The 25610-nt window shown below is 37.4% G+C and overlaps 1 protein-coding gene across 3 annotated transcripts in view; it reads right to left on the bottom strand.

The window, feature by feature from the left end:
• The window catches only part of LOC139943821 (uncharacterized), a 113066-nt gene extending 87456 nt beyond the window's left edge, over positions 1 to 25610 (bottom strand). For all 3 annotated transcript variants that reach the window (XM_071940647.1, XM_071940648.1, XM_071940650.1), the window contains exons 1-3: positions 24968 to 25610; positions 18484 to 18564; positions 1452 to 1517 (exon numbers count right to left, since the gene is read on the bottom strand). In XM_071940647.1, the coding sequence (XP_071796748.1) occupies positions 1452 to 1517; positions 18484 to 18564; positions 24968 to 25120 (300 nt within the window). In that variant the 5' untranslated portion in view covers positions 25121 to 25610. The remainder of the gene's footprint in view (positions 1 to 1451; positions 1518 to 18483; positions 18565 to 24967) is intronic.

Raw genomic sequence — 25610 nt, 5'->3', positions numbered from 1 at the left:
GATATCGAAATCGTTTCCAAATTATTACCGCGATATTCGATTATATCGTGATATCGCCCAAGCTTAAAGAACAGTCTTCTAACTTGGTGTATCTCACCATATGTATAAAATAACAAAGCTGTAAAAATTTGAGCTTAATTGGTCATCCTTGTAACACGGAAGTTGTGTGATTTCGAGACCTCAAAATCTAATTCTGAGGTCTCGAAATCAAATTCATGGGAAATTACTTCTTTCTCAAAAAGTATGTTACTTCAGAGGGAGCCGTTTCTCATAATGTTTAATACTAACAACAGCTCCTCATTACTTGTTACAAGTGAGGTTTTATGCTAATAATTATTTTGAGTAATTAACAATAGTGTCCAGTGTCTGTAAGTCCGGTTCATAATTCCTGTGAATGCAAATGCGAAGCTAACTCTTACCTCACAGGGCTGTTTTCTTAGCGAAAGTTTGGCAGTAGTTTAGCACAAGTGAGCTGATGCAAGATGTTTGTTGCAAATTATTAGTTGAGAATTTGTGATGTCAAACTTGTATCTTATTCATATTCGCAGGTCGTATAAACTTGGCTTAATGAAGGAAAGTCGTGCATTTAATTCACCCATTGTAAATTGTCTAAACTGTGTATTGAATGCAATCGCAAACAAACACCTGTAAAAATCAGGCGAATCAAACAAAAGAGTGAAAACTTTCTGAAGCTGTAGACTCTTCTTTTAAAGACAGTGGACACTATTGGTAGTTGTCAAAGACCAGTCTTCACAGTTGTTGTATCTCAACATATGCATAAAATAACAAACCTGTGAAAATTTGAGTTCAACCGGTAGCCGAATTTGCGAGATAATAATGAAAGAAAAAACACACTCTTGTCACACGAAGTTGTGTGCTTTCTGATGTTTGATTTTGAGACCTCACATTCTAAACTTGAGGTCTCGAAATCAAAATCGTGGAAAATTACTTCTTTCTCGAAAATTACGTCACTTCAGAGGGAGCTGTTTCTCACAATGTTTTATACCATCAACCTCTCCCCATTACTCCTAATCGAGAAAGGTTTTATGATTATAATTATTTTGAGTAATTACCAATAGTGTCCACTGCCTTTAAAACATCATAGGGCTGCCAAATGGAAACTGCCTAAAGTAACAATCGCTATCAAGTGGCGTATTATTTCTTATTCAGCACGTTCATATGACTTCTTTCCGCTTCCTCCCCAAATTGAAGCTATAGGATACAAGGAATTACCAACACCACATTTTAATAGCCGTGGTGGAAGACAACCATAACAGCCGACTTAAAAGTAAATGTCATTCACGGAAATTCAGGGCTATGTTTAAATGTTAAGCCAGGAAGTCTGTAATTAAGTTCTGTGTATATTGTTCCAGTGTTGCTTTTTCGATGCCTGTATCTACTTTTAGAGAAAAAAAATCTAATACTCAGAACAAAGAATCTGTCAAACTCACGCTGTCATCGAGTGCGAAGGCTAGCTCTCCGTTCTCGTACAGAATGAAGCATCGACGCTGCCATTTCTGAAGATGATAAAGAATAGAAGAGGGAATATAAATGAAATAAGGTTTTTCAAAATTTGAAGAAATTCGAACTGTGAATTATGCACGGTGTACTTAAAAAGAAAATATACAATCAAAATAAAAACAAACTCTCAGATTGAGAAACAATGTTTTTTTTAAAGAAAAATACATGTTTACAATGTTTTAAAAAAGCTTTGATTCCCTTTAAGCTGTGACCCAGTTAAGTAGGCTGTAGGGTTAAAAGTAAACCATTGTTCTTTAATCCTCATGCAACTCTTAAAGGATTTGGGTACTTTTTCAAAATGTCCATACATTAAACTTACAGGGTTTGAAGATAATGATAGTGGAAAGCTTCCCTTCAAGTATTACTTACTGAGGTGCTGTAGTTTTTGAGAAATGAGTAACAAAATGTCATGAAAATACGTTTGTAAATGATTAAAATAATTTTCGTCTCATGAGACGAAAATTATTTTCATGACACTGTTTTACTCATTTCCCCAAAACTACAGCACCTTAGCATGTAATATTTTCAGGGAAGCTTTCTACTATAATTATCTTCAAACTGTGTAAGTTTAGTGTATATCTATGGACATTGTGTTTTTTGTCCTACACAAGTTACATAGACCCTTTAAATAAGCTAAACAAACAAATCTAACAGAAATCTCAACAAACAAAATTTTATTTCACAAGAAATCAACGACGTAAAAAAAACACATTCAAAAACAAATTGTCAAACGAATGATCACAATTAATGAGTAGAATATTCAAATTCAAAAAGCGAATACCAAACAAAAACGGTGACGCCCACATACATATTATCAGATTTCAAAACAAATCTATTTACAAAATACAGTAATGAGCAATCAGCCGAATCTTAAGTTCAGGGTGAATGATTGACCAAGCTGATGATATTTGAAACAGAATGTGAACACCTTTACCAAATGTTTTTGTCAATGTCACAGTTGGCCTAATTTTTCTAGGCATGAGGCGTGAGATTGTGTTCACACTCATAGTCATAATGTGCTGTGGGGAATGTCTACATCAGAGCTGCTAACATTTCCATCTCGCAACAAAGTAGATTTTGTATGATGCATATGGGGATAAATATGTATGTACTATTCAACATAACGGGGGAAATGTTTCCATAAACAGTGAAATTTTCAAATTATTTTGTTCATCGAGCGTGGAAAGATTGGTATATTTTCAGGGAATTTTTTAGCTGAATCAGGAAAAGTTGGCAGCTACACTGTACATGATGTAGGGCACTCCTTATTGGTGCTGGAAGTAGAATTGATCTATACTTTGTTGGTGTGTTTTGTCTTTATCAGGTGCTTTTCCGGCTGCTCAAATTATGAATACGCTGCTAATTAGATAAAAATGTAGACACATTATAAAGGTTCACTACACAGTGTTGGAAAAAATGAAATTTCTTAACACGTTTATCCATTACCTATGGTACTCATGTGTCATAATTTCACACCAAAAATAAAGTTCCGTTACATTTTTTTGGAGAGGGGGGGGGGGTGATTTCTTACTTTTCTTGTGAGAAAAAAAAAGGTCTGTCACACACACAACAACAAAAACACTATCAAACCTATGTTTTGTTACAAATTACCTGTGTAACACACAACAGACTCTTGTTGTTAGAGTAAAATGTGATTAATAACAAAATAAGCAAAATATCTCATTCAACAGATACAGATTGATTTATTAAGCTAGGTAGAATATTAAAAAAGGTTGATAAATGCACAAAGCACCAAGAGATATCCTTCTCAACTACAGGTAGGTAGGTCAAACACTTGCTCTGACCTGAATAGAAAGATAGTGTATCCACCATAGAAAACTTGTCAATGGGACTACAACCACCAAAACCATAAATAATGGGAGTTATTCTGTCTGATAGTGTAAACCCCAGAGGAATTTCAAAAGAGGGAAAAAGAGAGAAAAAATGGGTCTGGGTTAAAGTACTGTGTTTAAACCACGTACCATTAGGCAAGGTTTCTGGTATATGGGGTTAACTTGGCATAAAGATTGTGGGTTTACAATGAAAAGCAAATTTATTTCTGCAAGACTGGGTTCTCTCCAGTGGTTACCTGGATGCTGTGGCTCTCTCTTTTTTCCTCATTTTTTTTTTTTTTTTTGTTGTTGATGGATTAGTATGAAATATGTGTAATTATTTACGGCGGACACCTGAGGCTGGGATTGACCCGAGTCACCTGTTATACTGTATTTGCTAGACAGACGGAGGTAAAGAAATGTTGAGAAAGCCATATTTGACAGATACATCAAACTACATTATTTTATTTATTATAAATTATTAAATTTCTGAAATTTAAAAGTGTGTTTGTCAGTATTCGTTCTTCTTATAGTTGTGAAACAAGTATTTTGATTCCTCAGCAGAATCTGTAAAACCCAGATTTTTTAAAAAGATTATTAGAGCAAGAATTAAGCCTACACATAAATAACTCAAGTGGTGAGGACTGGGCCTAATGTCATAAAAGCTCCTTATGCACAAATTTTGCCAGAAGCACAATAAATTTATGCTTACCAGAATAAGGTTACAGTCAAGAACCATAAACACATTTACCAACTGAATAGATGCATGGATCCTGCTCATAACAGAAATGCTTATTTCTGCTATGAGCAGAAATACATTTAGTACTATTTTCTGCTTATGAAAGCAACTCTAAGAAATCGAGCCATGGTCTGTTTTTCTTCCACTCAAAACCACCGCAACCAAGAAGAGCCCAGGACAAAAACTCTTCATCCTTGTAAAAAAAAAAAAGGGCAAAGTCTGAGTTGCCCGTCTTGGACTACGGGTAAGACCATATTGGCTGAACGGGTAAGACCATATTGGCTGAACGCATGACGGCAGAACATGACTTTTAAAAAGGAACACGTTGCCTAGGATCGGACGAGTTGGTCGTTGAAAAGCGTTTGAAACCGTTCGTTATAAAATGCATGGTTAGATAGATAACTTCAAAGTAGAATATAATGATCCACACAAATTTGCCTCGAAATTGCATGGTTTTCCTTTTATTTTGCGAACCGACACGGTCGGCCATTCATGGGAGTCAACCATAAATGACGGATCGTGTTAGTCGACGAGGTAGAAGGAAAACCACGCAATTTACGAGGCATATTTGTGTAGATCAATGTATTCTACTTTTAAAACATCTTTCTAACCATAACAAACGGTTACAAACACTTTTTATAGACCAACTAGTCCAAACCGAGGCAGCGTGTTCCTCTAATAGCATTCTAATCTGAGCTACTGCCAAAGCTATTTACTTGTTCACAGACACTGCCTAACACTCAATGTTGGCTATTTCATGGGGGTTCTGGGAACATGACCCAAGATGGGAGAGCTGACCTGCTTCTCTCCTATTCAAAACCATTCAAGCCAAACAGAGGGGAAGAAAATAAGTCTGGCGCCTTGTTTCAAAGTATAACTAACAGTCGCTATTTTATACAGCGAGTTCTGGAAATAAGACAAAGATGGGGACAGCAGATAAAAAAAAGTAAACTGGTCAGTGATTTCCTGAGCCAAATAACTCCAGGTCCTATCTGTCTTACAACTAATCACAAGACTTCCTGTGTCTTGAAGCGTGTTCATATAAAAAACGATGTTGGCGACTAGCTGCGTTTGCAATACAATCACAGTGTAAGGTTCGTGGGAAAGGTGGTCTGAGGCTATATTCCAAAAAGGTCAGAAGGAGGAGAGGGGGGCGGTATGGACTGCCGATAAGGTTCGATTCGATCCCATTGACAATAATACTGGGTCATCTGATTCATACTGTACATCTAGAAGGCTCTAGGGCTGTTGTAACAGGAGGCCCTGGCTGGCTTTGTGCTGTGTAACACAGAAGGATTATCCCTAGCGAAGCCTTCCATAAGCAAAGCTACATCTGAGTATGTACAAATGTTGGTCGAGTAAAGCTCATTGGCTTACTTAGCGAAGGAAAAAGTCCTTGAAGTCTCTGGCACTGTATGGACAAAGATAAGTAACGAGGTACCGTGCAAGTAAGATTTGGTGGCCAGGGGGATATTCATGCATGAATAAGAGACGCACAAAAAACGCAAGTCTCATTGAAAAACCGCAACCACTAGGAAAACACAGACAAACAAATAAGACACTGTGCACTTTATCTTTGATTTCACTGATTGATGCACGATTTTCTGAAACAAAACCACAACTAAAAAAGGATGAATTTAGCATGAAAAATGGAAATATCTTAGGATAAGAGGAATGGTCAACCCTTTTTTTTCCTAGCCAGAGGATTTTAACTGGGTGCCTTTTGGTCTCCTGTTTTCATTTAGGACGCCCAGCTTTAGAGCTAGCTTAACCGTTTTCTTCCGTGTGAAAACACTGCCATTGAACAACCTGGATCCCACTTCTTTGGATTTGGCAAAAACTTTTTTCTTATCCGGGGCCGATACCTTCGATCAAAAGGTGTAAATAAGGTCAGGTGAAAGAGTAAGATTAAGATAAGATCTCTTCAGGTGGATGTAAACATGTGACAATCAAGCTGTGAAATTGACTTGAAATTATCTCATCTGGCACTTCCAGCCACCCAGGGTCTCTAGAAGTACGACTCAAAAACCATCAAGGGGCCGCTCGGCAGTCACATCTCGAAGTCAAACCCTCCCTCCTGTTAATTCAACACACTTGCGGCTACCACCTTTGAACCATAACAACAATTGTTTCTTCAGAAGAAAATGTCGCATCACGATGCTCCTTCCAACCGAACACAACAAAAAATTAAAATAAAAAAAACTGTGATTGTCCTTGGGGAAGGCTTTTCGAACACATTGCCCAAGTCAACCCAAGGATTTCTTTCTATCTGGAGAGAGCCTTGATGAATGGACGGATTAGCGCAGGTGGAAACGGCCCATTCAACGGCATCACTCCAGTCTTTCTCTACCGTTTAAAATGGGACAGCTCTGGACGAAGGATGAGCCTATAGCACGTCATCTTCCCAAACAGAACAATGCAACCCTATTCTCTTTGTGTGATGTCAGGCGGTGAACAAAGCTCATAAAAAGGGAGAGTTCAGCCGAGTTTGGTCTTAAGGTTCTGCCTTAAGTTCCTTGTCGTAAGATAAGTCTTGGAATAGAGAAAAAAGAGACATAGAACCTGGGTGCATAAAGTAATTACTGGTGACTATATCTAAAGCCATACAATACTGTCTTTCATTGGTGGTGAATATAGCTGTACATTTACTCCTGGCGTTACCTCTCCAAATCAAGTCATTACTGTGTAGCTAACATGCACAAGACATTCTTGACTCTGCTGTAACGCGCTTGCCTCTAAATAGAAGTATTGTAAGGCGACGTAAAACAAATTATGTTCAGTGTCTTCTAACTTCAACTAGACTTGAGATTTTCAGTTTAATATAAAACTAAATAATAAACCACAAGGGAAACTGACTGGGTACATTTTTAAATGATTTTTTGGATTGAACAAAGAAAAATTGACTCGAGCGGGATTTGAACCAACGACCTCCGGTTTAACGTGCCGGCGCTCTACCAACTGAGCTATCTAGCCCTATGTTGGTGGTCTCCCAATTTTGTCAATATCTTTGTTCGGGGGTAAAACTACACATGATTTAAATTTAAATAGTTTTATCTCCACTTTGAAGTACTGCAAGAAGAACGACCCATATTTTTGCTAAGAACCAAAATATGAAGACAAACTTCAAGATTCCTGGACAAAAACTTTTCACACAGATATCCCATTTCCGCAACTTGTCCACACACAAAACCTACTATGACCAGCCGCGACCCTCTCGCATGTCTCTCAGTGATGTCTCTTTTATGAGACCTTGCCACTTTTCTTTCTCCAATGAATGGGTATGGGGAAGAATACAAATCAGGCCACTTAAAAACCACCAACTAAGGGGGGGGGGGTGTCCGAGGGGTTATTCAGAGGAAAGAAAAGGTGCTACCAGGACCAATGTATATTTTGTGATGCTGGTGTTGTCAGTGGCAATGTGTGTCTGTGTTAAATTCAAGAATGCATTACCCATTTCAAACTCGTCAAAATCCAACTCTGTTGTACTGTTGTCTATGAGAAGTTTCTTTCAATTCTGTTTAGTTCTGTTCAATTCAATGTGTGTCTGTGTTGATTCGAGAATATCATATTTCGAACTCATCAAAATCCTCTCCATGTTTTGGTGGATTCTGTTGAACTGTTTTCTTTGTGAAATTTATTTCAATTCTGTTTAGTAATTAAGATTCATTGGCAATGTGTGTCTGTGTTGATTCGAGAATGACATATTTTGAACTCATCAAAATTCACTCCATGTTTTGGTTGATTCTGTTGTACTGTTTTCTTTAAATTCTGTTTGGTAACAAGTATACTTGTATAAAGACAAATAAGATAAACCTTATCTCAGCGTAAGTCCAAATAAACGTGCACAAAAACTATTCTGGTCAGACAGTAACCCAATGAGCTACAAAGCCCAGCAGGATTTTTGATTTTTGCCCTATATTCAAGCCCTGGTTATAAATGCTTTACATGGCATTGGGGCCTGCAACCATAATCAGCGTCAAACAGCCTGGGTGCTGAGTTATCATTAGGAATTGATATGTTAGACTTGGCAGTGAGGAAGGATCCTAGTAAATCACTCAAGGAAACTAGGGTTTAAAAGAGACACTTCACTCCTAAAAAATGGTGTTTAAAACAGACACCTTAACTCATGGGAAAACATTGGAACTAAGTTCACCCTTTTTTAACTCAATCTTTTCTGATAGAAAGATTTCTTTTGTACACCTTGTGCCTTTTTAGCAATTTTTGCTTCTTCTTCTTCTTCTTAAAGGGGGGGTTATTTTAATAATTTGAAATGCTTCCATTTATGTATTTTTATTGTTTTGTTTATTACACAACCAACGGCACAATTGGGGCCAAAAGCAGGATGAATGGGAAACAAGCAGAAATATGCGAGAGGAAACCCCAAATGGGGAACACCCATGCATGCACTCAAGTAGGGACTGAAAGCCCAATCCACATGCCAGGCTCTGGTCTGGGGTGGGATTGGAACCGGGTCCACAGAGGTGAAAGGCAGGAGAAGAAACCACTGAGTCATCTGATGCCAGTCAAGAAGCGCATTGAGAGTTCTCTCAGAACCAAAATGCACTCTTTAAGAATGTCTTACTAAGAAGTATGATATAATTCAATGATAGCATTATAAAATACCTTTTTCTTTTAATTGTTCAACAACAGAAAGTTGGTCAAATTGTTGGCTTAGTCAGATCAATACCGTCATTAGATTCAAAGTCAAACAATTTCAAAAACAATGATTTTCAAATAAAAGTACAGATGGTATTACATCTTTGCTTTAATGAAGTATAATTAATGAGAATACCTGCAACAACAAACCCATTCAAAGCTGTTCAAGTGGAGACTCCGGCAAGGTCACAAATCAATACAACGCAGCAAACAGATACCACATTAAAATCAATCATTTTATTTTGTACATTTAAAAAAAATCAATTTTTATAGTTGTGTGATTACATGGACACAGCATTGAAGTGTTTTTCTCGTTTTCAAGTTTGGCGACCGCCATCACTCCCAGACCATTATAGGTTAGCAATTTTAACCAACAAAACTTAACTAAACTAAGAAGAAGTGAAACTCTACAAGTCCAAAGCAATCGATGCTACCCTCACAAAATAAAAAAACCTCACATAGACCATGGCAGACATTTTTGTTTCACATTTAACAATCAGAAGTTAACAGCATCCAAACCGACAACCAGGCAATTCCCTGGACGAATTAGTCCAAATATTTAGAGTTCATTATCGTGTCTGCAACTTTCAGATCCTTGAGAACTTGGAAACAAAAACAGCCCCCTGGATTGAGTAATAATCCAGAGACACTTGGTCACCGATATATCATTAGTTTATGGAAGCACAGACAACCTGGGAAGTTTCAAATGCAGAGAACAAAGTCAAGAGTTAGACTAGCTCTTTTTATTATTATTATTATTTTTTTTTAACATGACACAAAAACACTTAAGAACGTTCTATTTTTCACGAAGAATCTTCAACCAATCAGTGAGAAAGACAACATATAAACAGACAAACATTTCCATTAAAAGTTTATCAACTGGTACATGTTTGTTGGTACAAACTATTTCTACCTCTATGGTACAAAATTATGCTTACCAAAACAGGGTTACCAGCCAAAACACCATGTCACATGTACAACTTGTGACTGGTTTTCTGCCCATTTCTGCTAGGCAAAAACAAAATAGTTAGAACAAAGTTTTCTGCTTACACTGCTCCATGAAATTTTGCCATATTGCTTCATTTTTGAAAGGGCAAGGGCATCAAGGTGTTTTCCCCTTGGTACAAAGCACCTCTATGAGGAAAACGGAAATTTCTATCAGAAGAAATCAAGGGGCACCAGTGCAATGAATAGGGGGCAACTGCCTCAGTACACCCTTGAACTACTCAGGAATTCAAGAAGACCACTGGGGATAAGATGCCTCAGCAGCTCTGGACTTCATTTTACAAAGTACTGAGATACATCTGCAAAAATGAGTTGTCAGGATTTATGTTGTGATCACATTTTTCCTAGCAATTAAGATTGATTTGCAGTTAAGATTAATCTTGGCTCCTATTTAATTTTTAATTTTAGATCTCGGCCTTACTGCCTCCCAAAAGGTCCTTGGAAATTCTGATAAAAAAAATACCCTTTTAAGGAAAAATACCCATTCTCAATTCTCCTGCAATGATAAATTCCAGGTCTGTTAATCCTATTTGAATTCAGGAGACCTCTTTCCATAACTTTCCTACCAGATGTAGACCACCAAAACACAATACAATAGAAACAAGCTAACTTTGATGTAGCCAACTTATCTTTTACCGTATAGATATACCATGCATACTACATATATTAGTTTTAAAAGCTGTTTTGCAAACATTTACCAGGCTTATCATAATGAAGAAGAAAAAAATATATTTTGACAAGAAAACTGTGAATTCCATTCCATCTATACCAGTAGCTCACAGGAATTAAGTGTGCAAGATCATAAATATCATGCACAAAAAGTACAACAATGTCAATAAAACTGCAATGAAATCATAGAAAATCCATTTATAAAACTGCAATAAAATCCTAATGTGCCACTTTTTTGTCTGCCTCAAAACCAAAACTACATTATAATAAAACCAGTCGCATTTGGACTCTCAACTTTATTTTATCAACACTGTACACAAAGCTCGCATTCCGGGTTGAGGTCAAAGGTCATTGCCTGCCCTCCCCTGCCGGCCGGACAAACAGCAACAAATCATTGTACAAGTGACAGGCAGGACCACGAGAGATAACATTGACACCAAAAGTACACAGTGTCAACTGGAATGCGCTTATCTTCGCTGAAGTAGCTATAGACCCACTTCTTTTCTTTTTTTTCTTCTCTCTTTTCATTTTATTCCCTGTGTAGCTCTTCCTTTCAGGTATGGTCTAAGCAAATATTAAAAACTGCACCTTCCTGGGCCTAACATGATAGATAAGGGATTGTGAAAGCCTTGCAGCAATCTGTGTGGAAGGGAGAAGATAGCGTTGGGTTGAGAGTAACCGGCACGATAAAATATTAATGTTATTTATTATTGGTAGTGTCATACACTATTATGCTCAAGTACAGTCTGTTAGTTACAGTGTATGTATGAGAATGACAGTTTATGTACATCACATTATAACCTACATGTATTGTTCTACACCATCGTTGAGTTTACAATGTGTAGGTTGTTACACCATTGTGTCGTTTTGGAAAATTCATGTTTTAATTACATGTATAGCGATTAATTATAAGAGATAACTGTACAGTTGTTTTACTCATTTTGATTCTGGTATTGCAAAAGAAAACATTCAGAACCAGAAACAAAGTTAAGCTTCAAGCCCTACAGTCTCATAGATTTTTTCTCAAAATTCATGCAGGCCATGGCCTCCGTTGCCCCTGGTCTTGACCTTGCTGCCCCTGTCTTTAAGATTTCCTATGAAAGTGCCCTTTACAAAATGCACGTGACCTTGCCCTTTCAAAGATGAAATTCCGGGCCTTCTAAATGGGTTCAAAAGTGGACATAGTCGTGTACCAAATGGAAGCCGATTGAGAAGTCACCATGACCAACCAACCGCAACCTGTGTAGCCTGGACAAGTTCGTGTAGCCTGGACAAGTTCATCAAGAGCATGACTTTGTGTGGTAATCTGTGAACCCATTGGTGTTTCACTCTAGGTGTGTACAGTACATGTTTGTACCCCCATGTACGTCATGTACAATGTACTGCCACGACATGCCAATTTGTACACAATGCTGTTTTTGGTTAAACATGTCACTTCAGTGTGCTTTGGCACTGCGTTGAAAATGGCCACAGGGTACCGGTGACTTATTGGGTTTGTGGAACACTGGTAACCTGCGTGGTAACCTGCGAATTAATCGGTACTCGGTAGTTGGTTTCAACTACAAACCCACAACCATTGTGTATTTTCTTATCAGGAAACCATGTTTGTTGAAACATGAGGTCTGTTATAAAAATGTGAAATTTAATATTCACTTCAGCAAATATTGAGCAGTGGTGTAAATTAACGTTGGTGTTTTATTAGTAACATGGAAAAGCTGCCTGGATCTAAATCTTGTTACATTACCAAGAAATGGGCTTAATTATTTAATTGTATTCGGATATTTGTAATGACTTAAAGCTGCCTCTCATGCTAGATGAAAATTGTACAAAATACAATAATTTCCACCTGCGATGCTAAGTATGAACTGACATGCAATGTGTCTTAAGGGACATTGAATGCACCCACCTTACATATCATCTGCTCGGAACTACGAGCTCATTAAATAGTGCAATTTGTTTCCATGGGTTACATGAAATTGCTTAATTGCATATTTGGGAGCTACTGGTAAATTGGCCCATTGATCAAGAGTGGACTTTAAAGTATTTCCAATGTGTACGCATTTTTCATTTAATGACCTTTTGATCATTACAGATATATATGAAATTTCCATTAATGACCTTACATTGTAGGCCTATACATAGTTCTCATTCTGAGCAGACGAAATGCACAATCTAGAATAACATTGCAGTAAATCATATGTGCATATTATTAAGGGAATCAATGTGTGCTGAAGAGGTTTTCAACTAGTGGTTTAAACCTGCGCCGAGGCCTTGACTTAACCATTTTACCGAGACGAAGTTGAAAACCGATTCAACACACTTTGATTCCCATTCACAAATACCTTTTCGGTCAGAAAACATCAACACATTGTTTAAAAGGTAAATTAAATGCAAACATTATAATTCTTCATCAACACAACATACCTCCAGCTATGAAATGGTAAGGCCCTCGGGTAAACAACTCCTTATATAAGTAGAAGATGTGCGCGTCGCGCGTATCGCATGATGTGGCACAACTGTTTCAGCCATTGCTCTTGAATAATAGGAATGAAGAAACTGTCTTATAAGCGCATGTGCAAGCTCGCGTGTCACGCCCATAGTATAACACTTTTTACTGGTGTTATATCATCCGTTCAAACAACCCCTCAAGATGCCCTCTCGACCAATCAGAATGGATAAACTGTCTTAGGTATTTATGAATGTATATTAAAGTACTTCAAGACTAAGTAATAAGCAAGTAAACAATGCCTTTTTAAAATAACTATACACCAAAATCTTTAAAAATATTTCCAACCAAAACATTTAATGAACTTCCCCAGCTTGACACCAAATATGATTTACCATAAAACTTTGATCAAACAAGCTCAGGGATGGTCGTGTTAAAGAACCACAAATACACGTCTAGTTAACCTCACACTTCATTCACATGCCTACACTACAAGAACAGCAGAGGATACCAAAAGGTGCAGCTCGCGTCTGTATCATTGTGCACATGTAAAACCTCCATTGCCTGCTGACTTTTCATTAAAGGCAGTGGACACTATTGGTAATTACTCAAAATAATTATTGCCATAAAACCTTTCTTGGTGACGAGTAATAGAGAGAGGTTGATGGTATAAACAGTGAGAAACGGCACCCTCTGAAGTGCCATAGTTTTCGAGTAGGAAGTATTTTTCCACGAATTTGATTTTGAGACCTCAGATTTAGAACTTGAGGTCTCGAAATCAACCATCTAAACGCACACAACTTCGTGTGACAAGGGTTATTTTTCTTTCATTACTATCTCGCAACTTCGATGACCTATTGAGCTCAAATTTTCACAGGTTTGTTATTTTATGCATATGTTGAGATACACCAACTGTGAAGGCTAGTCTTTGACAATTTCCAATAGTGTCCACTGCCTTTAAACACACTCAATTAAACCACATCACAAGCCCTTGATGAAGAATGTCAAGGTCAGTATACTTCTGTTACTGTAGTACAGAAATATGACAAACCACAATGATTGTCATGATAAGGATGGAAGTCATTATCACAGCTGTATTCCTTCATTCAATTATGCTGAAAAGATGAACTTTCATTATTTATAATAGAGAACTGAGGTATTGGTTTAATGGTTTAATTGTTATTTTTGTACTCTTGACAAAAAAGGAATAATTGTGATGATTTTAAGCTGTCAAACAGATATTAATGTATGAAAACTTGATGGACTAGTAGCTTGTGTAGTTTAAGTGCATGGCTATCAGAGCCCTGGGCTTGATTTCACAAAGCAGTTATAATGAATTTGAGCTCTTTGTGAAATCACTCACCTGATTTTAAATTGACTCCATGCAGCAATAAATAGCCAGACAGTTATCAAAATAACATCCTACATAATGTACACAACAAAGCAGATACTTTCACATGATGTTGACATACATGTAGGCCTCTACAATTCCCAATGCGAGAATTGTATTTTTAATAAGCAAATAAAATATAAACACTTAGGCTACAGTAAATAAAATAAAAAACGATGGCACAAACCATCATGTAACCCAACCCATAACGACGTTAACGTCAAGCACTGATCTAATAATGACGACCACAACATATAAACGACAAACCTCTTGTGTCTGGTAACCGAGCATTGATGGTATTGTGGACATTGCTACAATTATAACGATTGATCAAATTGTGTGAGTTGATTACTGGGCAGCTAGCAATAATGCCCTGTGGCAGTAATGCTCCATATCTTCAACTTAAAGATGCTAGACCTGAATTATGGCCAGTTTGACCTGAAAAAACTTACATTTTTAATTTGAGTTGGCTACTTTGATAGATTCAGGAAAGTTGTAAGCGTTTGATTATTGCTTTGATTATTGCTTTTTTCAGTCAGTTTCCCTTGTGGTATTTCCCTTGTGGTTTATATTGCTTTTGATTATTATAAACTAAATTGCATGAAAACATCGGCCAATGATTAGTGGTACATGTAGTTAATTAGAAACTAATGATGAATTATTGTCAGGTTCCCGACTCATCGAAAACATCCATCGGCCATGTACAATCAATTTCACAAACATATGTTGTGCATTGACCATAGCATGATAAAAGGTATGTCTTTCGTTTTGAAACAGTATCACTCTACAGAGAAAAAAAAGATGGGCCATACATGAAGGCCATGCAACTTTAATGCAAACGTTAATGCCGGGAGCGGTCAGCAGATGGATGTCTGCACACTGCACATGTAGCCTACTGCACTGTACTGAACATTCTAAATTAAGGTGATACAAAATGTTTAGAAATTCTACTCAAAGAAAAAGCTGCCCCCTCCCCCCACACTACCACCACTGACTTTGAACAAGTAAAGTGTACAGAATCAGCTTCACTCAACATAATTGAAGCAGTGGTAGGCCTGACATTTCATTTTTAAGAGAGCAAGACCATTTTCATTTTCCACAGGGAAAACAATTTCTATTGGAAATATTTGAAGGGGCACCAAGTCCAAGGCTAGGGCAACAAACACCAGGGCGTCCATGGTCTCCAAGTAGTCAGGGGCCTAAAGTGGAGACTACATCTACATGGACCTTCAGCAAATAGGTTTTAACAACACTGAACAACAAGAAATTAAAAACACTACAACCAGGAGTTAAGAACCAGATTTAAAAAAAAAACAGCTGGTTCGTTTCACAAACTGTATTGACCTAAGCACAGGACTGTACATAATCATTGTTTTCAGTATCACATAATTCTTCATCTGTGTCTTCTTTATTTAGAAACTTTAGACAGAGGTCAGGAGCCTCGGCCAATTTGTGAGAATTCTAAGACTGCTAATGATCCTCCCGTGGTGGCTCAGTTTAAGGTCCCTGTATGCCTTCTCCCTGTATAACATCATCAATTCAATCTCGGGTTACGATCACGCTGCGCTGGAGCCATTCCACTGCAGAGAAGGATCACATCGATAGCTGTGAACATTACATTGATACGTGTGAAACGTCAATGACTGAAGCGGATGCAGATAGCGCAAAGACCAACCACCGAGTTCTTTTCTACAACATGATCAATACAATTTTCAAAGTGGTTTACTTTCTGCCATCTTGCATACTTAATGTCAACATTCTACCATTCTGGATGTAAACAGTGTGAACTGTCTAGGAAAATTTAAAAAATACTACACTGAAAGAACCCTACAGTGTATGAACATGTATGCTTAAATCCTACACAAAATGTAGGGACTGAAGGGAATGACTGTGTATGTATTTTGTTCCACTATCATTTAGGGCATCAAAGTTTGTCCAACTCATTATGGCCTAGAAAAATGATCCTAGGGTTATAGAGATAGTGTGTGTACACTGTTTCAGGCCCACATTGCACAATCAGTAATTGAAAGGAACCCAGTGGATTGAGAGAACTGGGTTGCAGTCCCACACCTACCTACTTGTTGGTTTTGTTATGAGATATCCCGGTTTTAAACCCACATCCTATGATACACATATTATGCACAAATAAGAAATAACTGCCAACACATGGCAGACACCACAGCAAGTTGCTATGACAACAATACAAAATAATGGTGGAAGTCAACACCAGGAACTGGGGATTTTACTGCTAGATGGTTAGACACACAAATAAACACTTGAGTTATTTTTAACAGCATTGACCTGGTCTAGGATGTCATTAAATAAGGAAAAATAACACAAAAAGACACTGGCTGTTGCAAAACCAGACAAAAATGTTTTTGTCATAACGCAATCCAGACATAAAAATCCCCATAAAATTCAACTCATTATCAGGTGTCAAATTAAGGCTATTTCCAAATTAGAAAGCGGATCGCATTGATCACCACATTAACAAGCATTGAGGCAACAACCTAACTACAGCAACAGCCATGGCCACAAATTCTAACAAACAACACCCAGACTATCAATGCTGCCTCTCGTTTCAATTTAGGAATAGTTGCAACTAGACCACAATTACTTTTCCAAGACCTACAACATTTGTTTTGTTGATGTACTTGCCGTCTTTTTAGGAGGTTTTAAACAGAATAGCTCAAGAAGAATACAAAGATTATTTAGTGGGGGGGGGGGGGCACTGGCCAAGTGTTATTGCTTAAATAGCTTTAATCTGGTGAGTGGTCGAGAATAAGCAGGTATTCCAGACCCTTTAAAAGTTGCTCTCTGGTGCCCAATTCATTGAGCTGCTTAGTTTCATACTAAATTTGTTTTCCACTACAAATACATTAGTAGGAAAAGCATAAGGCCCCCCACGAATTGTCATTGTGACTCCCGAATAGTAGTTTATGACAATTTTCTCTGCAAAGCGCCTGCAGCCTATAAATTGACTTTCTAACTCCGAAACGGTTCCGTTTAGGTTACCTAACATTGAACACAAAGAATAAACAACCAAAACTGTGGACCCAAATTGCTTGCCAACAAAACACCTAAATAGTATCAAGGCAGAACGAACCCCAAAACAATCAAAAGAAAGACATCCATTACAGTGTTATTCCCATGACAGAATCCCAGACAGGGCCACTCCAATATAAACCCAGTGAGTTATTTGTCTTTATCCAAATGTTACAAATCACGGCTCTCCTGTAAGTGACATCAAAACACCTATTGGTAACAGCCAGGGCATGAATAACAAACATTTGTCAATAGAATCAAGGCCAGCTACTGGCGGTAGAAATGTTCACCCCTTATCGGGGGATTGAAAGAGGGTCCCTGGCTGGTCTGAAACAAATTCTCAGACCCACTGCAAAGTTTATAGTGATGGTGATAGTGCAGGGGAAAAAAAATTGAATAAAAGAAGTTCTGATGTAGTTCTTGTTCCTCTTTCGCATGATGAGCAGCTGGAGTGTCGGATCAAGATTAGACAGCGTGAGCGAGGCCAGCGCTATGTATGGTGCCTTCATAGATTGCCTTGAGACCTCCAGAGAAGAGAAGAGAGTACACAGTCTTGGACGATGTGCTAATATGTGTGCTGTATGGTATTACCAGTATGGCCTTATACTTTGTGTGGATTCAGGAAAAAAATGGCTACCAAAAAATCTCTCTTGAAAAGATTCACAGATTATAATTTTTTATGAATGGAAGTTTCCATACCCATACAAGAATGAACTTCCATGCCTGCTGGCCCATGGTTAAAATAAAATGCACAGTTCCACTAGATAAAGCTGGCAGGCCTTATTGAGGAAAACATTGGTTTATCAACCCACACAAATTCTCAAAATCCTCATATTTTCGCAAGCATCAACACTTGACATATCTTGACTTTTTTCCACTCTTCATGCCCAGTGTGTAGCAACCAGCGCTCCATGGTCTGCTACGCTCACTCAAAAAAAAAAAACGCTTCGTCCAAGATAAACTGTGTACGTGTCTTCACCCTGCTCTATTTACCAATCGACCTGTGCAAATACACTGAGCCCAACTGCAAATTCTAAACTACAGTTATAGTGGACTGTTGCACAACGTTCTTAAAATTCCTGTGTTCATACTCACTGACAATGAATAATATGTCATGTACTATGTATGTATGACTGTTCTTTCCGGCCGACACCTTTGAAAAGATAGAATGTAAACTTACCCTTGAGCGTGACATAGGGTTCTCAGGGTCTAACCCCGGTGCGATGAACAAATATCCGCATAATAGAACTTTCTTGGGCTTCTGGATAAAAGATTGGGGGGAAAAAAAACAATTAATAAATGTTTAGTCTTTTGAATATTATGTGTAAGTAGTAGCAATACTAAACAGGCGACTGAATTTTGTTTAACTTCAGCCTATTGCCAATAGGCTAAAGTTGAACAAAATTCAGTCGCCTGTCTCATTAATAGGGAATGAACATGTACATTGTTGTTTATTAACATCAAATTAATTCTTTTAAACCTCTTATTTTTCACGAAACACTGGATACACCAACCTGAAGACCAATTCCATCAAATTTAGAGGGCATTGAAAATAGGCGTATATTCTGTGACGGGCTTAGTGCACACATTCAAAGATCAGGTTTATTTCAGTTGCAGCAATTGAAATGAGCTTCGATGTCTAGGGTCTTCATTTACATTTTCCTTGACTCTGACAATATATCAGACAGAAATATTTGTCTGGAGGATCTGTAACTGAGCTTTCAAGACTGATTTCACTTTATCTTGCTTCATTTCATTTCATGATAAAAGCCAGTGATACAAGTCAGTGATAACTTAAAAATTTAAATAACACTACATTAAATCGCAAATGTATTTATATTTCCATTGATCACCTCACTAAAACTACTTTCGTTCCACTATAAGAATAATAAATTGAGAGTAAAAAAGGAAACGAAACGATCCAAAAAATTTACGAGTTTGTTTTTGAATTGATTTGAAAACATTCTACATTTACAATATTAAAGTGCCAGTGGAAAAACTATTTTTAACTGAAGTTTTATTCAGTGCTGATGGAGTGTCTGTCATTTTTAACATTCATTGTTTGGATGTTTTCAGACAATTGACACATAGTAGGCGTATGCTGTTTTTCTTTTCTATTTCCCAAACAAGGCCAGACATACAACAAGAATCAAACTTTTCAACCCTGAACCAGAGAACCAATTCACAAAGTCAATGTGGACAATGTACTGTACACTAATGATTAATAGCTCCCTGCAACTGGATGAAAGTGTGAAATTCAATATTCTATTCTCCTCTCACAAAGTTTGCCTAGGACCGTTGAACCGCTACCAAATACAGTGTTTAAAAACCGCATTGTTATGATGGCTAAAGGAGACGTACACACACGTAGGTCACGACCCTTTTTTCATAAACCTACTCAAGATTTTTTTTTTCTGGGAGAATGTTGTACAATGAGTGTAATTCATGCTATTATTGGCAGGGTTCAGTTTTGTGCACGAACACAAGCGTTTAGGTATGACATCAACTCCTAGAATTCAGACTCGCAAATACTCTAGACATTTGTCATAAATCCAAATGAAACTCCAGATGTTTTCCCCAGCGTGGATGAATCACTGGCCGTTCATTAAAAAAAATAGTAAGGAATCCATTAAGAATTTGTAGAATTCATACAGTCAGTAAGAACAAACAAACATTGTTTCTTAATGTACTCTGCAAGTTCCACATAATGTTTTTCCTTTTTTCATTTACTTTAAACATCTTACATTGAAGACTAAAGGCCCGACAAGGCCCGGTCCTACTGCAGCGGCAACGAGAACGATAACGACGCAAAAAGATTGCATTCCATTGGTTGAATCAGCGTGTGCATATTCTGCGTGGAGCAATTCAACCAGTAGAATGCGTTCAAACCCCCCCCCCCCTCCCCCCTCTCAATTCAACAGTAGATGTCTCCACATAACACGTATATAACACCACAAATGTAGACCACAGCCCCAAGGTCAGTGGTTTTAGCATTTGGCCAGTAATTTTTAATCTGAAAAGTCCAGTGGTCTTGAGCTTTGTAATAATACCGCCACCTCACTGTGTAGATCTTTAAAAATGTTTAATGAAAATTAAAAAAATTCAAAGGTTGACTTTGCGACTGATAAATACATTTATCTTTCAATTCTGTGGTCTGTACTTGTTCCTAACAAAAAACACAATGTCCACAGATTTACGTTAAACTTACACAGTTTGAAGATTATGATAGTTTAGTAGAAAGCTTCCCTTGAAACTTTACTTACTGAGGTGTTGTAGTTTTTGAAACATGAGTAAAAGTAATATTTTCGTCTCAGTTTTAGCATGTAAAAACGTATTAACCAGTTATGCAATGGTTTTGGTATAATAACTGGTTAAGGGGATTTTACATGCTAAAATAATTTTGGTCTTTTGAGACAAAAATTATTTTGTGACTTGTTTTACTCATTTCTCAAAAACTACACAACCTCAGTTAGTAATATTTGAAGGGAAGCTTTCCACTATCATTATCTTCAAACCCTGCAAGTTTAATGTAAATCTGTGGCTATTTTGAAAAAAGTACCCAAATCCAAATAAAAGCAAATGAGATAAATGAGATACATCTTCTCCTTTTGCTTGTAAATGTTCAAATGAAAACAATTTAAATATGAAACTGTGTCGATAGTTTGTTCCTCTTGTTGTTTCTGGTCATTTGCTGGTCCAGTAACAAAAACTTGAGCTTCAAGCTCTAACGGTCTTCAGATTTTGTTGTCTGAATTTGAGCACTGTAACTATCCGCCCACCAAATTTCCCTGTGATGCGAGGCCAGTTTATATTTCAGTAGGTTATGAGGTTTTGTCATCTGTTTCAGTGGACTGAATTCAATAGTAGACTTAACCATGCAGTAGGCCCTAATCATAAAGTATCAGTGATCTGTATTGTCAGGTAGAGAGGCAGTCAATGACACTGACAAATTCCTGCGGTTGGTTATTCTTTCATAAAAACTTTGAATCCTACAGAAAGTATACAAAACCATAAATAAACAGTGGTCTAAGCTTGATACATAAAAGATGATGACAAACTGCACCCAGTAAACATTTTGGGAGATGAAGGAAAACACTGAACAGTAACACCATGACTAAAATTTAAACTGTTGTTACTGTTAGTCAATTAATTATTTGTCAGCTTAATCATCTGTTTCTTTCGTTTAAAACTGACAGTCCTGACACAAAACACATACTATGTAATTTTTTTAAATATTTTGTGAAGGCATACTTTTTGGTGACACTTTCACAACTAAATCCTGTTAAGTTTCAAATAAAACCACAATTTTGTTATATCAATATTTCAATGAAACATCTAAATGTACCAAGTAAGAAATTGTAATTTATGATCTTGAACTGTAAAAACAGCCAGACTGTACTCTGTTCAGGTTAAGATTGAGTTCAAGGACCAAACTAAAGTTAATGGTCCCAATTTCCACAACTGAATAATTTTCAAGGAAAAATCTATCTCCGCGTGTAAATCAAACTCCTACCATAGTGTCATGAAAGTACATTAGCTTACTGAAGGACCGGTGTTATTGGGTTGTATTTTCTCATTAAGTTCATTGTTTCCACAGATCTGTTTGCATTCACAACACCTAGGACTAGGTCGGAATTAATCATCGGTAATTAGAGTGAGCCTGCAAAACGAGGCCATTGATGTGTATTTATAAAGCAGAATGTCATCAGAATATAATTGAAGCTCCATACAGTCGCGTTGTTTGACTGGTAAGCTCATCTGACGGCTATATCATAATTGAACATTAGAGTCAACAGACTTAGTTTAAGCCAAGTAAAATAGACGGCGGAAATTCAGTTTTTTTACTAGACAAGTCGCTCAGAGAAATTCTGAATTTTTATATAATTTGTTGTGGCGCCATCGCATCCTTATAAATCATAATCCTGTTAGTTTTTTTCTTCACAAGGTTGTTTTTTGTCTTAATAGAGTACTAGGTAGGAAACTTCAAATTTAAAGTTTTAAATAAGTAGAGAAGATTAGGGAGGATAATAATTTGTTCAGTTTTGTAGTAGTATGTGGACCTCCCTAAAAGCCTAACTTACATAAAAATATTAAAGTTAAAATTATGTGGGATTGTTGATGAAGGTGGGGTTGTACCCAGGTTTGGGTGGGAATAACTTTTAGGGTGTGTTTTTATTTTTAGTGGAAGCCTTTTAGTTTGTTACCACTCTTTCAAAGTACATGTTTTGTTAGAGAAATGGGTACATGGCATTGCACATTGCCATTATAAGCTTTTTTGAGGTATGGCGAGCATGATGGGAGTGTACCGTTTGGTTTGGGTGTATGTACACACAAATTACCCAAACCTTATAAGAAGTAAGCAATTTGGCAACTAGCATGTGCATGTGTTTTTTTCCTCTATGTGGAAGGGCAACCCAACTATTACTTCTTTTGCAGCTATCCTCGTTCTCACGATGTTGCCTGCGCTCGACCCCACTATATTGTGATGCATCACGGATTATATCATGGATCCGAGGATGACAATTATTTCCAATCCACTATATGCAGAGACACTGAACATCATTTTGGCGCCCAAGTGTTCATAAATATGGACACACAAAAAATGGTCTTGTTGGACTGATGGATTTATTATGGAGTAGAATTGGGACTTTTTGTGACCCATTCATCTAGGAATAAAATCGAGGCATGGCCTTGTAATGACAGACATGGTTGGTGGAGTCGTCCCGTGTAGCAATATTTGCTTTTAAAGAATTTTCAGAGTGAGTTTGGCGCTTGTGTATGAGTTTTTCTGTCTGTTTTGTTGAAGCTTTTTTTTTAACGATGTTTCTTTAAAAAAAATGTACGCTGTTTTTTTCTTCTTCAATATATACAAGCCGCTTGGCGAATAAATTTCAGGAGTTCAACAAAATGTCAAATCAACATATTAACCGCGGTTTATAATCCGAAAATTACGGTAGTGCTGTAGCATTGTTGTGCCTTTTCTTAACTGAATGTTCACACACAATCAAGTTATTTAAAACTTATATAATATGTTTAGTTTTCAGCGACTAAGCTAAGCAAATTCCTCTTTAAAACATAATGATTCTCTCTTCTGTTTTATTTGGCTCACTTTCAACCATTCAGGGGAGCAAAAAAAACAGTCTGGATTATGATCAGTCAAGGTTTTGTTTTCAGTATCACCACTTGACAGGTGATAAACGTGAGCCTAGATTATCTACAAGAACTCACTACATGTCTATGACATGTAATACCGGACCCCACAGCAGCCCAAAGTTAATCTTTATTCTGTCCAAAATTGAGCAGCTGGAGGGTGAAGTGATAAAAGATAATTTTGTGTAAAGTCTTTAACATCAATGAGAATTAAAACAGCACCTGTCAATAGACGTTCCTCCTTGTGAGACTTATTATCTGGGATATGATTTCGACAACTAATCCATGGTTATATGAATTGCATGAAGCGTCATCGAGCGATTCTATGATAACAAAGAAAAAGTGTACGCGGGTGTACGCGCTGCACACAACTCTCAGCCACTGACAGCGTACAGGTTTCATCAACGATGCTGGTCGATGACGTGATGCAATCCATCTCTAGACTGTGCAGGTAGGTCTCATCCATATTCCATATTTCAATCACAGAACTTAGTGTTATAAAGTATGTGAAGCTTTGTTCACACGCTAAATCAGCAAAGTATCAGCAATACTGCGCCTTGAACACCCAGCAGGGTGGATATGTGCGCATTACAAGTCTTATTATTATTATTATTATTACATAATACGGAAAACCTAAAATGTCTGAATACTTTCATGGTTCTGTTTCAAAGACTTAAAGACACTGGACACTATTGGTAATTGTCAAAGACTTGGCTACGAGTAAAATGGGAAGAGGTTGATAGTATAACATTGTGAGAAACAAGGCAGTACTGTGCGCGCCATATAATGATTGAACGGCGGCCAATGTACGGATAGCACGCACGCACTGCTTTGTAACACCCCTTTCACAGAATGGTTTCGTCCAACGAAAAAATAAAGGGTTTGCAAAGCGATGCGCCAGTTTTAAATATACACCTGGGAATTCACTCCGGGATCTGGTAAGGTAAGTTTGTTGTCCTTTTTATTCAAAAATATTTTCTCAATGATGTTTTGAGTGTTCAATAGACATTGAGGATTAAGTTCGTGTTCATAATCATAGAATTTGTGTCATGATTTTTGAAAGTGATAAAAATGGGCCAAATCTGGTGACTAGCTGTCGAAATTATACGTGTAGGACCAGAGATTGTCGTTTGCCGCTCAAGAGAATCTCGCAACCGGACCCTCCGGCCTGGCGGCCGTCGGGGTAGCTATCGCAACTATATATTCAGCATCTTTTCCTGGATAACTTTCCGCATGGCGCCACCACTTTTTCACTCATTTTTAGAAAAAGGGATATATCAATCAGGTAAATAAGTTCCTATATTATTTCATATCAAATGAAAAAGTGGTGGCGCCATACGGAAACTTTTCCTTTATTTATAAATTATAATATTATAATATATTATTTTATATTTTATAAATTATAGGGCCTACACTGTCTTTTTACGCCTTATTTTGTTCTTCTACAATACATCTTGATATCGATCATGTACTGCTTATTTGTCAATACTAAAAATATAAATGACAATACTCACATTGTTTCCTCCAGCTCCATCCAAGTCGTGTGCTTCCCTGGTTCTGAAGCAATTCTGGCACTTGGTTTTGTTGAACATATTCGGCTGGAAGTTCTTGCATAGTGAGGTCGCTCGGGTGAGGTTGTCCTCACCCCGTTTAGGAAATCCCATCATTTTGGAAACAAAATTGACCGCCTAAATTCGTGTGAAGTTAACAAAAATGACTTCCAACTGGCAGCCTGAGTTGTGTTGCACAACTCAGATATAATATAGTTACCAATTCCAACTTCATGTAACATCTACACAACGGGTTGAACACAAGAATAACTTTTTCCACTGGATCCAAAAATGTACCACGAAGACATTCAATGTATGTGTGCTCCTCGTCGTATGGCCGCGTACAGCTTCGTCTGAACTGCGGTTGGTCGATGGTCGTTACGTGTGCTGTGCTGGTTCAGACCGGTAAAACCCCTTCGTTCAACACCAAAAATTGCAAGCCAAACTTACTCCCAGAAAACGTGGGACTGGCGGAGAATGTATCCAAGTCATACTAGTAGATGTCTTTTTCATTTAATTACGTTTCAAAAGCAAATAAATGGATATAAAAATCCTCTTTTTCGACCAACACCACAGGTTCATTTTTTTTATGACACCGCCACCACTC

This window comes from Asterias amurensis, chromosome 11 (genome assembly GCF_032118995.1).
Source record: "Asterias amurensis chromosome 11, ASM3211899v1".
NCBI lineage: Eukaryota > Metazoa > Echinodermata > Asteroidea > Forcipulatida > Asteriidae > Asterias > Asterias amurensis.
This window is presented reverse-complemented; position numbering and strand designations above follow the sequence as displayed.